The sequence below is a fragment of the Lipophrys pholis genome (genome assembly GCF_963383615.2).
Source record: "Lipophrys pholis genome assembly, chromosome: 17".
Taxonomy (NCBI): domain Eukaryota; kingdom Metazoa; phylum Chordata; class Actinopteri; order Blenniiformes; family Blenniidae; genus Lipophrys; species Lipophrys pholis.
In genome coordinates this window covers 20,280,015-20,297,169 of record NC_137643.1, presented here as the reverse complement: position 1 = coordinate 20,297,169, position 17,155 = coordinate 20,280,015, and the positions used below count along the sequence as shown (strand labels likewise).

Genomic DNA, 17,155 nt, shown 5'->3' with positions numbered 1-17,155 from the left:
TTTGCCAATGATCTGACAATAACTTCATCATGCTTCAATATAAAACCCTACAATGAACAAATGTTTTCATGGGTACCTAAAGGAAAGTTTTACAAATTATTTTTTTAAGTACGTATGCCTAAAATGTGATAAAATTACTCTTTTAGAAGCGATTTGTTCGGCCAACTTCACTATCTGGTCATGCTCCTTAATGTTTTTCCACTACCAGAAGCCAGAGCTCATTGACAGATCTAGAGCTTATATGTCTAGAGTCATGACGCTCCGGAGGCCGCCATTGTTGTTACCGTCCATCTAATTGCGCACGTGCAGAACTATTTACTACGGCTGTAGTGTGCATGTGCAGTGGCAGTGTTTCCGCTGTGCACGTAGAGACGGAGTTGGAGCGTTTTGGAAAAGTTGAGTTCTCAGTGGCTCCGAGCATCATTGGAATGTAAACGGACCTTGAAAACGGAACACAGGTTTTCTGTTTTCACTTGAAAACTTTGTGGAAATTTGACCTTAGGGTCAATATCAGTGTTCCAGCTCGTTACATTTGGCTCAGAGGTGAACTCAAGATGCAAGACACCTCAATAGGTGTCTCCGAAAAAACCCACAATCTCCAAATGACCAAAATAACAAAGTCCTGGAGATAAAACAGGAACTTAGACTGACCCAGACCGAGACACAAACAACAACCAGAACACACTGGAGACGCCCAATTTATACCAACGCCATCAGACGGAGACAATCACTCACTCAGGCACAGGTGAAGCGCGTCAGGGCAGCAATCAGACTTGAGGAGGGGAAATCATGGAGCCAGAAAGCAGAGCCAGAATCTCCAAAAAAAGCAGGAAGCAAAATGTGAACCGTGCATAAGGCATACCAAGACATGGATAATAGTGAATATGAGGTTTTGGGAAAATAAAATAACTTGAAGTTGAAATTCATTTATTGAGTCCTTTTTGGCTATTTTATCCATTTATTTTTAGCAATCCAGGCTCTCCTAACTGTTTTACCTTCATTTGCTGTTTTTAGCCTGGAGATTAGACCGTTCTTGAAAAGCCCACTTTGCCACGGCCACCTACAGCAGTAGCTTCTCCAATTTGCAGCCCACAAATCACATATATGAAAGGTTGCTCAGCGCTTTTCATATCTCCCGAATTGTGAAAACATTACAGTGAAACCAAACACAGCAACTCTCCATTTAAAAGAAGGAACCTTAAAAAAGAAAGGGAACAGAGTGTCTTCTTGGTCTGCTGTAGATGTTATGTCGATTTTTTTTATATACTTCTCCACTACCCTATATTCCTATATCTATGTGTGCCGGAGACACAGTAGAATACTGACAATAGAAGGCTACAGTTTCTCTCTAAGTGCCTCACAGGCAAACAGCAAGTCGACAGGTAGGAAGCTCAGAGAGAGAGAGAGAGAGAGAGAGAGAGAGAGAGAGAGAGAGAGAGAGAGAGAGAATATAAAGGTGAATTGTTTTTTGAAAATTACAGGAAATTGTGAGGCCTAAAATGAAAAACATTGAAAATAAAAGAGAAGTAGTACAAGATAAAAAAGAAAAAAAGAAGTATAAACTGCCCACCGTCTCAGGTGGCCTCTCAGATTGCTGCTCTTTGAGAAGAAGCAGTGGGAGACGGCAGGCTGAAAACACTTGAGTGAAGGAGGAGAGAGAAAAAAAAAAAAATCGATGGTGCCCGTCAGTTTGTTTGATCTGTCGCTTTTTTTTCACACGGCACCAGTGATCCGTGTGTTTTCTTCTAGTGCAGCAAACCACTTCAACACCCCCTCCCCTCCGCCGTCCATATTTTCTTCCCCTCTAACCCCCCCCCCCTTCATCCTTTACTCTCCCTAATGACGGGGCTGCTGGCAGGCGATATGAGGGCGCCATTTATCTCGTCTTTAGAGCACATTAACCAGCTGAGAAAGAGAGCGCGCCCTAAGAACGTTTTCAAGAGAAAACGCGAAATTCCTGAGAACGCTCGGGCTTCATCACCGTGTGGATGGCGAAAAAAACGCTGCGAACGCGCACCACGGTCGACGTAAACAGTTCTTCTGCACATGTGCGGGTAGATGGACAATAGCAATGATGGCAGCGTCCAGAGTGTCATGGCTCCCGGTCCATGTTCTCCTGAGAGTTGGTGGTTTTGTAGTTGGCAGTCACTGGATTAACTATCTAACTTGTTGTGTCTTGGAATGTCCGCGTGCTTCGCAACACGTTCACGACCTGGGGCGCCGTCGATCGCTGCAGTTTTTAATTTTCAAGCTGCTAAACAACCAACAATAACTTACATGGTGCATTAATTCCATATCTGTGATATAACAGCTCGTTCTATAGAACTACACTCGGTAGAGCGCAGATCTTCGCCAAGGCCACATTTGTTTACGGAATCCGAGTTAGCACCACTAGCATGTTAGCTGTTAGCTCGTATCGATGCTAACTAGGTAGGTCGGGTAGCTACATCACTGTGTGATTCACTGAGCAGGGAGCGTCTCCATGGCAACAGACGCTGATCTCCTTTGATCTCCTCCATGAGGTGCCTCTCTCACCCAGTTTGTACGTATGTATTTTACCAACTTTTACCAAAAATGCCCCTACAAACAAATAAATGAATAAATACACGCATGCATTATTTTCTCATTCTGTTCTGATACTCCTGCAAACTGCAGCTCCACCGAGAGCAGGAGAAAATATCCTCACGAGGACAATCAAAGTATATCTTATTTCTTATCTTACTCTCCTTTGTTAATTTTTATAGCGTTTTGTGCTCTCGTGTTTGCTTTCATTACAAAAACCACAAAACAGCACCACCTCGTGGCCTGGCGTGATAGCTACATCATCTTCAGCACGTTGCCATATAAACGTGAATAAACCAAAAATGATCCTTTTTTTCACTGCTAAAAATATCTAATTGGACTTTGGACTTAAATTTTCTCCAACTCTCTGGGCTCCTCTATTTCATTTTCCTCCTGCCTCTCTTCATGTTTTCGACTCTCCATCTCAATCGCTGCCTTCTCCCTTCAGTTTATTGCTAAACCTGGCGAGATTTACTGGAACAGGCTTTTTCTTTATTAAAAACCTGATATTGGGCATCTTGTGTCCTCTGCTTCTCTGATAATGGCGAGGCCTCCCTGACCACGGTTCGTCAATATGCTTTTAATATGGTTTATTTCGCACGGGCACCCAGAGAATTCATCCCAGGCTCAGAGTGGGAGGAAGAGTCTGTAAAAACCTGCCATGAAAACCGGCTTCAATCCTCCTTAAGGAGGAGCTCACACAACTGAAAGAACTAAATTACTTTTAGTGTCTGCTGATGTGCCACCAGGTTCTTCTGAAGGTTATTAAATGGATTTATAAAAATAAAAAAGTCCAATTATATTGCTGGTGAAAAATATCAGCGGTGGCGGCTTAAATGGAAAATAAATTCGGATTCAATCCTGGAGGATTTTATCATAAAGTTCTCGCCTTCTGGCGTCTTGTTATTGCGTTTGAGTTGGAGACCTGAGGGTCCCCGCAGACAAACCTCAGCATTCACATGAACAGTCCAAGGTAACTATATTACAATTGTCCTCATAAGTTGCACCAAGACGAAATATGTTGACTGCTGCACATTAATAAAAAAAGTAAATGCCTCAGGGTTTCTAATATGGAATCCACATAAAGTTCGAGATGTTATGTTAGAAACTATAGATTCTGGTAGAAGTAGGGATTCTGTTTTAATTCAACAAATCATGACCTTTGGTACAATTTGACAATAACTCGATTGACCCTTTTTTTTCCTAGAATTAAAAAAGACAAAAACATCAGACATTTGGTTATGCAGTTGCAATACGATAGGGAGAAGTCGGTATACTTTTATCTTTTTTTTTTTTTTTAGCAAAAGTGGCATGTAAAACGACTATATTTAGTGGAAACTGTTCCATAGCATTTTGGGATAATTTCTCATTTCGCGACGTTTGTGGTCGTGACCCGCCCTCCTCCGGCCTCTGATTGGCTCGTCAGCCGACGATGCTGAATGATAAATAAGTGTTTCGACACCATATAGCCATGTATACCCTGGAATACATCACTGTGTACTGGCTAAATACTTTGTGCACAAATCTACCTAAACCTGCTGATGTGTGTATTTAGTGTGTAACATGAAGGGGAAATATCATTGATGAGGGTTTACTGATCAAGCTACAAGGTGAAAGACGTTCAAACTTCAGATGTGCCAGATGGGAAAATATAAAAAGGATAAAAAACTTTCTTTGGCTTACAGGTTTGAAATTTATACTGACGCTTCTTCTTTTTTTTTTTTTGCAATTAGGGAACAGAGCTGTCCAAAGTCTTTGCACCATGTGTGGTGATGTGACATTTTAAGGCTTGAGCAGAAATTAGAGAAGAAGCTTTTTGGTTTGGTTTTTTTTTTCTCGGTAGTTTCAGAGGCACTCGGCTGTAACGACGGCTGCCTTTCCTCTCAAACAAGCCTGCCTTTGTCCTCCCATCCTTTCTTCTTCCTCTCCTCCCTCCGCCGTCTCAGGGTCGTACGCGTAATAACGTCCCCTGAGAGTGGCGTGAAAGGGTCAGCGTGTTAGAAGAGGAAAGGTTGTGTGGTTACAGGAACCGGCAACGTCTGTCTGTCACTTTCAGATGTTCGGTCTGAGCGGAGAGTCGTTGGTGACGGACGGCCGCGGCCTGTCAGTGAAGGGCTGATGGAGGCAGCCGAAGGCCGCCGTGGCTTCGTCTTCTGCAAACACCTTTTGTTACCTTTCGACTGTAAATTACAGACTTTCAAAGACTCAACGGTGTGAAGTTAAAAACTCTCCTGTAAGGAGAAGAAACCTGCAGAAACAGACTGGGGCGGAGACTTTCTGCCGTTTATGGTTCAGAGATAGAAAGAGGGGCGAAGATCTCCTGATCACCGGATTGTTGTGGTTGCAAAACAAAGAAAGGTCGAAACCCCATATTAGACACACAAAACACTCAGTGTTTAAAATATTCATCATTTGCTTTTGATGAAATATCTCAGCTGCGTGTCTCTCAGCAGCTATATTTAGGTCTGAAAAACGTCTTTGTTTCAGCAGTTGAATCTCGACCTCTTAAAGCTTCCTTCCATTACGCCCCCGGACCTCCAGCCCACCAACACGGCAGACTGACGTACGCACTGTTTACTTTGTGGCCGCGCTCTCACACCGACAATTGAACAGAGTGGGAGGCGATCATTAATTTCCGCAGGTACTACAAAGTGTGTGCGTGCGTGCGCTCGTTCCGGTGCGTCGGTTGAGTGACGTGTGTTTTCGAAACACTCGTCTAAGTCACAGCGGTGAGTCCATTCACAGCCCGCTGGACCGAAAGACCAGTGCCTGTTTATAGAGGCCCGCAAATTGATTTGAAAAACGCAGCACTGCAGACACGGCTCGTTTGATTTATTTCCGTCCAGTACGATCGCGTGTGCGGTTAAAAACTCATTCGATTTTGTGATGAAAAACAATCTAGCAGTGTCCAAGTTGGCCTCTCTATAGGTGACTGTTACTTAATAAACCGTGAAAACACTTTAAGTCCCGAAGCTTAAGAAACAGTCTGCAGGACTGACTCGAGGGACTTTCATTCAAGGTTGGAATTTTGGAAAAAAAAACACTTTGAATACAAACTTTGTTGGACCTCTGATATGTGAAGTCATTGAAAAACAGTGTAATATATAATATGCGACCCATCATCTTATCTGGTACTGAGCCTCAGACAGCCGCCTCACATGCCTCAGTGACATCTCTTTCAATGCATCGGTAGTTTCTCAGTGCAGATTCTGAGCTCGGGCAGCCAGACACACGGCTCTAATTTGTCCGTCAGCTGGAAAAAAAAACATTCACAGACACGCTGGAGATGCCACATCTGTCTGTGAGAACAGCGGAGCCGTACGAGCGATGTTCGCCAACCGGGTCAAAGAAACCATTCATTAAAAAAACAAACGAACAAAAAAAAAAAAAAGGCTGCCTTTTGTTAATAACAGATTGGTCGAAGTGTATCGATACACATAGGTGTGTACTAATGGTTTAAAAGTTTTTTTTTATTTGACTTAGTGTATGTTATATCATAGGGTATAATGTAACCACTTTTGTTGCTGTTATGTTGGTGATGAACGATTTTCCAGTTTACTTTGTTATTAGCGAGCGGTTTAAAAAAATTAATGGCTTTTATTGTGATTTTTGTGCCGTCTCGCAACATTAGCACCAAATTTAGAGGATGCGCGCAATGCTGACGTGATTCCACCGGATGAGACAGATTTCCTCATATTTTGTATGACGTCTTCCAATGGAAGCTGCTTTTCGTCTCCCGGATATTAACCAAGGTCTTTGGACTACATGTTACATCTACTCAATATACCACCTTGTGGCACAATTTGGTACTTCAGGATAGAACATTATGCCGACGTCAATACAGGTACCTGCAGCGAGACGCAATACAGAAGTATTTGAGAGTATGTTTTCTGTCTTTTGAATTGTACATGTTGGAAAAAATGAGTCGTATATGTTGATCCACAGAGACCAGGTTTGCTTTAATTTCCCTTCTATGAAATTTTGACTTTACAGCATTACCAAATAGATTGTGCTTTGAGTATACTCTTATAAATAGATGAGTGAGATTGACAGGCTGAGTTGTTTGTTTGTTTGTTTTGTTTTTAGTTTATCTGTTTGCTTTTGCTTATCATTCAGAAATGTACATAGTTGATTAGAAAGTATATGAAAATGAAGGGCAGAGCAATAGCTGAAAGATCAATATCATTAAAACATGTCTTGGACTATTGAAAGATATTATAGATGATATACTATATAGATGTGTAATATTTGAATGATTTTGGATTTGATATGAAAACTGGACTGTATGATCTCTCTGCTTAGGAATTACAAATAAATAAAAAAAATTGTACATGTGACAATTGTTTCAGAGATTTTGGTAAATGTGTTGAAAAATTGCACATCGCAGTTTTAAATGAATCTGGAGTTCTGGATGATTGAATGAGTTGGTAGATCTAACCAATATTGCTTTTGTGGCACTATATATAATAATAATCGTACTGAAAATGAGTGCTAGGATCATTTTTTTATCTGTTTGTAGATTTTGAGTAAACCTGGGCGCAGTATAACCTTTCTCTCACTAAGCCAGGTGCAGAATGGATCTTTTCTTTTTTTCTTTTTTTTTTTTTGTCCTAATCTGCCATGCGGGCGAGTCTCAGCAGTCCCCAAACAGAAAAGACAAAATCATAATGGATGACTACACTTCCATCGTCCAGTGGCCTGGGAATTTGGCTGCAAGCATTACTGTCAGTGTTACAAGCGTTTACTCTAATAACTTCAGGATGAGTCTTATTTCATTAGCCGTGGAGAGAGAAGGTGAGGTGGGTCGGGGCGGAGGGGTTTCTCACTGCAGAGCTGTCGCCGGGCAGTGATAAACGCCCGTGACGCCCACGACGTCCACCTCGCTGGACAGCCTACGTCTCGACTCGTTGGAAACGAACAAGCGTTTCTTCTCCCGTTTGTCAGTCGGACTCACCTCCTACGTTTCCAGAGTAATCTGGACAAGCTGGAGATCAGAGAGTTTCACAATGAAGCTGCCATTAAAATTACCCGCTCTCACACACACACACACACACACACACACACACACACACACACACACACACACACACACACTTTGATGACTGAAGTCAGGCTAATTAGTCGTCGAGAGGATTGGGATGCAAAGTTAAAAAGCGTGTTGTTGATTGTGTTTTATTCACTCGAAGCTGCTCGGGAAGCAGCGGCAAGATAAAGTAGAATAACTAGAAACTCCCTGACAGACATTTTATTATGTCACAAAGTAACACTGCACAATATATAACACATGTACCAGTATCAAGATATCAACATGCACAATAAACCACGGAATACTGAATGAACTGCAGCAAACTATTCACTGCACTGTGCGTTCACGCGCAGCGTTTCAAGATATCTGGAAAATGTTTGTGCTATTATTTTGAAAAACAGATCTCAAAGCATAACGGCATTGATATCATCGGCGTTAGTGTTCATATCTATTGCTAATCTATATGATCAGGATTTGCTGATGTCATGCAGCCCCATCAGAGATAATTAATCAGAATTAATTGATAATTTTAGGTCTATTTGATTAAAAGGAAGCGGTGGTGGTGAGCTCCTAGTTTTTAGGTTGTAGTTACTGAGATCTTCAGCCATTTATGTGCGACCATCTTTTAGTATTTGCACATATTGCAGAAAGAATACTACAAACCTTAACACACCCTCTCGTGGTACTCCCTAGTAGTGCAAGATTGGGCAGGCTTGAAGTAACATCTCAGCTTACTCACTTACTGACATATTTTCTTAATTTTCCTAAAATGTTGTATCATTAAGAACCAAAGCATTTATGATTCTTTGTATGAAGCCAAAATTAGGTTTGACAGTAAATCCATCTAGTTCCGTGACCATAGAATTTCTATTCTCGACCATTAAATTAAAATGTTAAAACCTTTCACCCTGTGTTGCTAATCCAGAACATGAACTATAATCCATTATTTACTTCCCCCAAAATTCAAAATGCCGTAAGTCCATAATGGCTAAATGAATTCATTAAATAAAATTTTTACGCGTAAACACAGATTAATAATCCTGTTTTGTAAACACAGTTTCATTGCACAGCTGAATGCCTGAAATCGCATTTTGTCCGGCAGGTTGAGCTAAAGGAAGATTAGGGGATGCGAGCATACAGCACCGCAAGGCTGATTTGACACACCCACACACACACACACACACACACACACACACAGACACACACACACACACGCACGCACGCACGCACGCACGCACGCACACACGCACGCACGCACGCACGCACGCACGCACGCACACACACACACACAAGGCTGGCCAGATAAACCCTTAAAAATGTGATCAGTGGGCTAGTGCTTGACGTCACCCATGTGCGCTCGGGATTATTTAATGTTTCTGCCCCTGTGATGCAGCATTTTAAGGACTTGCAGAGTTGCATAACATCTCGTGTCAAAAAGGATTGTGAGAGCAGTACCAGTTTTGATTACACTGGGCGAAACAAAAGAAAAAAAAAAAAAGCAGGAAACATTTTGCATGGATGGACAAAGTCGTGTGGCCGTTTTGACTTTGTCACACAAAGGGTCGTTGCATGTTTGTTCTTGTGATTTGGTTTGGGGAAGAAAATTTATTTCTTCTATCTTTTTATGGTTTCGTAGTGGATGAAACGTTCTCCATCTTTGGAGGGTCTTTCTTTCTACTTGTAGCTGTAGGTACTTTGATTTAAGGCCTGCTTTCTGCGTTTTGGGTGTCGGTTTCCACGACAACGGAACTTTTCGAAAACACTCGGGCTCCGTCGCCGTGTAGACGGGCAAAAACGATTGTTTGTGGAAATGCTCGGGCCTGATAATGAGTAAATGGCGGAAACGCTGCTACCGTGCATGTGCACCATTGTGAAAAGGGATATTGTTGTTTTTTTCAGGACGTTGTCGTGTACATGTGAAACTTTTCTACAATGAAAAGGCAAAAAACGTTGTGTTACCACTTAAAACATTGTGTAAACAGGGCCTCAGTCTCATTCCTAGGCTACATGCATATATATATATATATATATATATATATATATATATATATATATATATGAATGAATGAATGAATGAATGAATATATATATAAAACTCTGCTGTTTGCATTTCGCTCCCTGTTAGTCATCCTAACTCGCTGACCTCCAGGTTTTCTCTTTCCTCACTGACAGGTGTGGAGAACGCGGCCTGGCTCGTGCCGTAGTCGCCGTCGCCGTACAGGAAACCTGAGAGTCCCGTCGCTTCGCCATGGGGAAACAGAACAGCAAGCTGCGGCCGGAGATGCTGCAGGACCTCCGGGAGAACACCGAGTTCTCCGACCACGAGCTGCAGGAGTGGTACAAGGTACAGACTGGACCGCTGACGCTGAACAGCATGAAAAACGGCTTTTCATCACATCATTGTACCTTGTAATCACACACCACTGCACTTTGGAGAGATTAATCAGTAATTATGCTTTAATTCACCTTAATCTTATTTACTTCTGCTCCAATATTAACACTCTGTTTGCTCTAACTATAACCAAGAGGTACGATTTGGCTTGAGTGGCACTTTTTCTGTTAATACTAATGTAGCTTTGATCCAGTCTGGCGTTCGCGTATTGTTTAATATGCACAACAAGCGGTTGAATTTAATTCCTCCTACTGTAAGAAAAACAAGCCAACACATTCCAGTGAGGTGGTTTGTTTATTCTGCCTGTGCTTACACATTCCATGCATTCGTAGGGAAGTTATGGATTTGTGTAACTGTGTCCTGAAAAGAACACACTTTAGCAACAGTTGCTGTGATGAAAACATGAACAAGAGGATTTTTTTGTAAAGATTATTAGGTCCAGTACAAATGTCTTATCCGTTATCCGATTTATGAGCCAGACTGAAACCATCCACTGGATTGATGAAGCTTTTTTCTATCTTGCGCAGGTCCAATAGAAAAACCCCTCTTGATGATGGCCTCGGTTTAGAAGGGGAAATAGAAGCACAGTGCGATTCCATTATTTATATTGTATATTATTATATTATATTTTACTGTTTAGAGGATTATGAGAGTTTTGGCTGGTTTTGACCTGGAGCTTTAACCAGAACACGACTTAGTCCCAGTTCACACAAAGTTTGGAAGGAGAAGTCATCATCTTTGTGCCTTTGTTTCAGAAAAGTTTAGCATTTACTCAGCAATGTTATAAAATCAAGGTCCGCTTACATGGAAATGGCAGAAATACTGAAAATTATTAACTTTTCATGTTGAGCCACTTGTGGGTGCTGAAGTTTGTTTTTGTAATGAAACCACACCCGTAGTAATTTCAAATTCCTGATTTCCATATATCCTCCTTTATCAGTTTGTTTTATTAGCAATGTAAGAACAGAGCAATACTGTGTCATAGCAAGCATTTTGACTTTCGATGGGATTTTGAGGGACAATAGTAAACAGGTTGTTTTTTTTTACAAACTTTCTCTGGGGTCACTGTGTCCCAGAACAGACCAGGCCCAGGAGAAAAGCCTGTGCGGTGAGCAAAAACACCATCAGCAGCTCTGAATGTGAGCATATTTTCCACCGGCAGCCGTCCATCAACACGCAGAGCCATTTCGTCCAAGTGGGGCAACCGGATTAGCCCCCGGGCAATATGGAGCTCGGCTCTGGCCCGACCGCGTGAACTATCTCATCTTGTACACATGGCGGCCGTGCAGCTTTGCGTGGATTAGACCTATGGAACAGCTGTGCCAGCTGTCCCGAATAAGAACCGTACATGTTGCGTCCGACACCCGTCTGACCGTTTGACTCCAGGTCTCTTCACACCAACAGTCGTCACGACTCTCGGCAGATTAACGGCTCCCGGACGCCCGGTAGTGCGCAGCGTGTTTGACAAAGAGAAGTATTCACCGTGTACTCTTGGCCCCGGTGGCACAAGGACGATCTGCGTGAAGCGTTTATTTTCTTGTGATTGGACGTGAGACAAAATCAAAGCTGTGGGAAAAATAACAAGAGCAACAAGGACGTTCACGCGACAGTGTTTTCCAGTGAAAATGGAAAACTTTTGTTGTGTTTTGGGAGTCGGTTTCCACGACGACGGTGCCCCAAGCCATTTGGAATGCAACTTTTTGAAATTGGCCCACAGCCAAAAGTATAAATCGGCACCAATGTGTGGGAGTTCAGGGTTTTAGAACCATAGTTGTGAGTGGTGTGGCATCCCATGTCATCTAATCATTATGTAGATCCTGATTATTCCTTGTTGACGGAATAGTTGTCGCAATTGTCGGACATTTTGTGCTCAAAGCGTAGCTTCGTAAACGTGAGACTTTACTGAAAAACGGAAATGCGAAAAACGATGCCTTTTCACTTGGAACGTTGTCGTGCAAACGGGGCCCGAGTCAGTCGGTTCCATCTTTTCTCACGAGTTAAAAACAGGTGCAAACACAAGCAACGCAAACCTTTTTTTTTTTCAAATCTTGTAAATCACATTGTGCTTAAATCCGTCGATTCGCAAAAAGACTTCTCGCAGATCTTGAACACGATCCTCCGTACGCATCGTCAACAGATCAGCCTTTTGCTTGGCGTCACGCAAAGGTTGTGCTTGTGTTTAGAAAGGTGCAATCCTTTAATACATCTACTGTCTTGTTCTCCTTGCTTCTACATGCTTCTACACGAGGCTCGGTGGTAGAAAGCAAACCAAAAACTCAGCACGGCGTCAAAACTTAAAGGTCCTTCCACGTCAAACCTCAACAAAATGACCTCGTTGTAACATGAGTGTCGGAGAGATAAGATGTTTTTTAATGTTTTGGGAAGAGGACAGTAAAAGCCTAACACCATGACGTTCGCGGCGAAAGTCGCAGACACTGGAGGTCGCAAACACTTTTATTAATATCACGGCCACGTTGAATTTCCAACTTCACCTTTGATGATTTTTTTTTTTTTTTTTTTTAACGGCGTTCAAAAAGCAATTCCAGTCTTCCAACTGGGACAATGACTTTGTCGCCTCGCTGCCTCTCCCTTAAAGGTCTTTGTAAAATACAGTTTTTCTCTCCGCTGAACATAGGCCGAGACCGATGTGACTTTTGCCTTCGCTTTTCTTCTCAAACACAAGAGCTTTATCAAAAGAAGATAGCCTTTGCTTTCGTCGGTCTAAGACCATAAGCTTCTTTTCAAAAGGCCTAAATGAAGAGATACACGAATGGAATGTTTAATGGACAGAAATTTTCTTCCAGAAATCTGATTCTTGGTTGTTAGCGTGTGATTGTCCGTCTCTCTGTGTTTGTGATGGACTGACGGCCATTTCAGGGATTATTTAAAGACCTGCACTTGTCTCTAGTCAATATGGTCAATGGGTTCTGTGGTCTGGGGCTGCCTTTACTCTAAATACATTTGGTTTGAACGCCACATTTATTAAAGTCAAAGTATTTGACCATGACTGGGGATGTTTTACCTGCTCTGTGGTTGATCCAGTCTGTAGAATCACCACGGTGCTGGATTTCTATGAAGCCTTAATGCATGACTTCGACGTACTGTGGATATAAAAACATTGACATTAACTTCAGTCATTGGTGGAGGAGGATTAAACCCTTTGGTGGCATCAGAATGTGGAAATGCCAGCATTAGAGATCCACCAATACCACTTCCCATTCTGCTCGTTACTCTTTACACGCTGTCGTCAAGTCTGCATTTAGCCAACACACTTGTTTTCCCACTTGTGTGACGCAGGGCTTCTTGAAGGATTGCCCCAGTGGAACCTTGAACGTGGAGGAGTTCAAGAAGATCTACGCCAATTTCTTCCCCTACGGCGACGCCTCGAAGTTCGCCGAGCACGTCTTCCGAACGTTCGACACCAACGGTGACGGGACGATAGATTTCCGGGAGTTCATCATCGCCCTGAGCGTGACGTCGCGGGGGAAGCTGGAGCAGAAACTGAAGTGGGCCTTCAGCATGTACGACCTGGACGGAAACGGTTACATCAGCCGTGACGAGATGCTGGAGATCGTACAGGTGGGCGGAGGAAGCTGTTGTTTGGTTCTGTTGAGGCATGGTGCCTCAGGTTCCCCTTAAGCTTCTTTTCTGGGATATTTGTTTAGGGCACGGGTATTCAAATAAAACATTCAGAGCTCCAGTTTTCTTGAAGCAAAGGTCCAAAAGATCAGAATGTTTAACCATTTAGTGTGATTTATATATTTAAGTATACTCCGGTTTCCTCCCACAGTCGCACAACACGGTGGTGCCCTTTATTACGATTTGTTTATTCCGACCTTGAAAGGTCTCATAGGTTGAGTTGTCCTGCCAGATAAAAAGGCATTTTTCAGTTTTTATCAAGCCCCATAGATGCGGATTAGCTTGTCCAAACGCATCTGTTAAGGCCATATCAGAATTACAGTGAATGTAGTAATAATGGAATAAGCAATATAACAAGGCAGGAAACAGAGATAGGGTGAAGGAGTAGAGATGAGACTAACTGTGTTATAGCATATTAGTAATCAAGAATTCACACACCACAGGCAGACTCAGGTCACGTTTGCATGACAAAGCAAAAACGCATTATTTCATGGATTTTTCTTTTCAGAAAAGTTCTTCATTTACACTCCAACGACATCGTTGTCATTGTCCGTCAACTCGTACCGTGGTTTTGCGTGCGCAGTCGCAGCATGTCAGAAAGCATTTCCACGGAGATGGACCATTTTTCAAAAAGTTGCGTCGTCAGTGGCTCTGTAAACAGACACCTAAACGGTAGATTTCAGTCCTATTATTACAACTATATTCAAGACCATTGGAGGACAGCTGAACCAATGCAGTTCAGGGTCGGTTGTGACTCAACTGGTAGTTTGGTTCTTCTAATCTGTAGGTTGGTGGTTTAATCCCTGATCTCGTCATGACTGTTCTCTCCTTGGGTAAGACCCGGGACCTCAGGTTGCTCCCGTCTGCGGTGTGAAGCCTCGCATGCCAGCAGTCACCATTAGAGTTTGAATGTGTGAATCATTGTGTGGTCAAACAGATGGATGACATTGACGATATATTATCTCTTGATGTTTTAATGATGTTGCTCTGCATCGCTTTCTCTCATTCGTCCTCAGTCTTCTGTCTTAAGTTCAGTAAATATAAACAATATATTTTTCATGAATCTTTTCTTTTACTTTGAACCACCGGAATTGACATTTATTTGCTCTTAAATGTATTAAAGTCAATATTACATACATCATGTACGGTGATTTTGATGATTGAGGATTTTAGTCTGGATATTATACACTAAAAACTATTTCATAGCCTGTGTGCTGCAGGCAAATGAATCCAGTGTCTTTGATAAATGCCAAATGGTTAATGGCCAGATAATAAAATTGGAACATCAAGGAGTCCAAGAAGTGGCAAATCATGAAGCAGTGACAGAGTAAGTGCTGGAACCGTTCTGGTCCAGTGTCAAAGGTCCAGGAGAGACGGCCATCCTGAAAGTGCCAGCAGCATATTGAGAGGGGGCGGCCATGTTGTGTGGATATTAAGGCTGTCTGGCATTATTAAGGTGACACCGTAGTGCAATTAGTGACACTGCTTCATGGTCTGACATGTGTTTAGATTTTTCTAGGCTCGAGCTCCCATAAGAATATTTAGATGAAGCAGGTTGCAGAGTCCTACATAAAAAAAAAAGCTGCTCCATTGTCAAATTAGATGTTTTTCTGAGTATTACGAGCAAAAGCAGTGAATACATCAAATTCATAGATTTCAGTCTAGTTCCATCTCATTAATGACGGATTTGACACCCATTGTATGGACTTTACTTCTGCACTTGAAACTTCAGAAGGAAGAGAATCTTTAGGGTTTACCTCTTTCTCTTTCTTGAAGCTGAAATTTTTCTAATGCCAAACCAAAAATAACAACACCGACTGGCTGCCACAGACTGAGGACCCATATTTACATTTACACAATGTTTCAAGCGGAAACGCATCGTTTTTGCATTTTCGCTTCAGAAATGTTTTGCATTTGGACAAGAACCATTTCGAAATCGATGTCTGTTTCCACGGAAACGGGAGAAATGCTAAAAGCGATGCAGTTAGCATAACAATCCACTAGTGGGAGCTGTTGTTTGCTTTCATAATGAAACACACACACACACACGTGCAGAGAAGCAATACCCTAGAAACATTAACTGGGAGCCATGACACTCTGGAGGCCATGTTTGTTATTGTCCATCTACTGAGAATGTGCAGAACTATTTACTCTGGTCGTGGTGTGCATGTAGTAACAGTCTCAAAAGCCTTGTGTGTTCCCTGGTTTCCATGGAGACAGAGACAGAAAAGTTTGAGCAAGAGAGCCATTTTCATAAACTTGCGTTTTCAGTGTCTCTGAGCGCCATTGCCGTATAAACGGACACCCAAAACGCAAAGAAAGCATTCCCTTCATGCATTTTAATGATTTGATAAAAACAAAATTCTAGCAACTTCATTATTTAAGCCACTTTAACAGGTTTAGTAGTCGTGTAAACGAGGCCCTTTAGCATATTTGGTTTGTGCTGCTTTCATACTTCAGTTGAGTCCCATTGAAGTTTAATGGCAACTTCTTGTTTGGATGGCAACGTGTCTACTTACATTACTACATTACATTACTACCAACCGAAGCCAATCTGACACGATAACACCCTATACAATCATTTAAGTCTCACCAAAACCATTTCCATTACCGCTTTATTTCAGTCGGACCCACAAATTTCCCTGAACTTGCAGACTGCTGGCGCTGTAGTTTTACCCTCATAATGCTTCTCCTCGCTCAAGAATGGCCAGAGCGCTTATAAACGAGTGATAAGTCCTCACCTAATGTATGTAGGGTAATACTTTGATATAAGTATATGTCGATGGAGGCTTAAGTAGAGATAGTCAAAGCCTCTGAAAGACATAGTTAATGTCCTGAGAGCGTTATTGGCACATGCAGCAAATTGCTTGAGAGCTGTTGGGTACAGAGCTACATTAGTGTCGTTTGTAATCCTGGAACCAGTCGAGTAACTCCAGTGCTGAGATATTGGCTGCTCAGTCGTGCTGTATGGTTTGTTTGTGTGTATGTGTCTCTCTTTGGGTTCTCATGGATTAACAAGTTAAATTTAACCGGAGTTTATCCCTGAGTGTGCAGAATACTGGGATTATCCCCAGGCTCAATGAGGTTAGGGGAGACAGGAGACGAGAGGAGGGAGTGGAGACCATTGTCTTATTGTCTGACGCGAGTGAGACAGAGATTGCCGTGACTAAGGAGCTCAGGTTTGCTTTACAACACATTATCTGGCCAACAGTCCACACCTTGACCCTACATGCCCTCGTCTGAATTCTCCAAAGGAACCACTGTTTAACCGTAGAATCAGATATTTTCAATCAGATGGGGGTTTTATATCCATTCTTGAGGCCCGACTGGAATTGAATCTGACAAAAATGCATCCTAATTTAAATTTTCTAATGATCCCATCTCTCAAAGGCGTTCGTTTAGTCTAGAAATTATCACAATATACAGTAAGAATTCTTACTGTGACACTTTATTGTCGGTAGGTGTGCAATGGATGTAAAAATATTCATATTCAATCATATTTGCAAACGATAACCTATAAACATCAGACATATTGG

The 17,155-nt window shown here is 42.2% G+C and overlaps 1 protein-coding gene across 1 annotated transcript in view; it reads left to right on the top strand.

The window, feature by feature from the left end:
- The window catches only part of LOC308122391 (hippocalcin-like protein 1), a 45,924-nt gene that overhangs the window by 21,701 nt on the left and 7,068 nt on the right, over positions 1–17,155 (top strand). Inside the window, exons 2-3 of the mRNA XM_080484171.1 lie at positions 9,761–9,932; positions 13,278–13,559. Coding sequence (XP_080340297.1) covers positions 9,837–9,932; positions 13,278–13,559 — 378 coding nt within the window. The 5' untranslated portion in view covers positions 9,761–9,836. The remainder of the gene's footprint in view (positions 1–9,760; positions 9,933–13,277; positions 13,560–17,155) is intronic.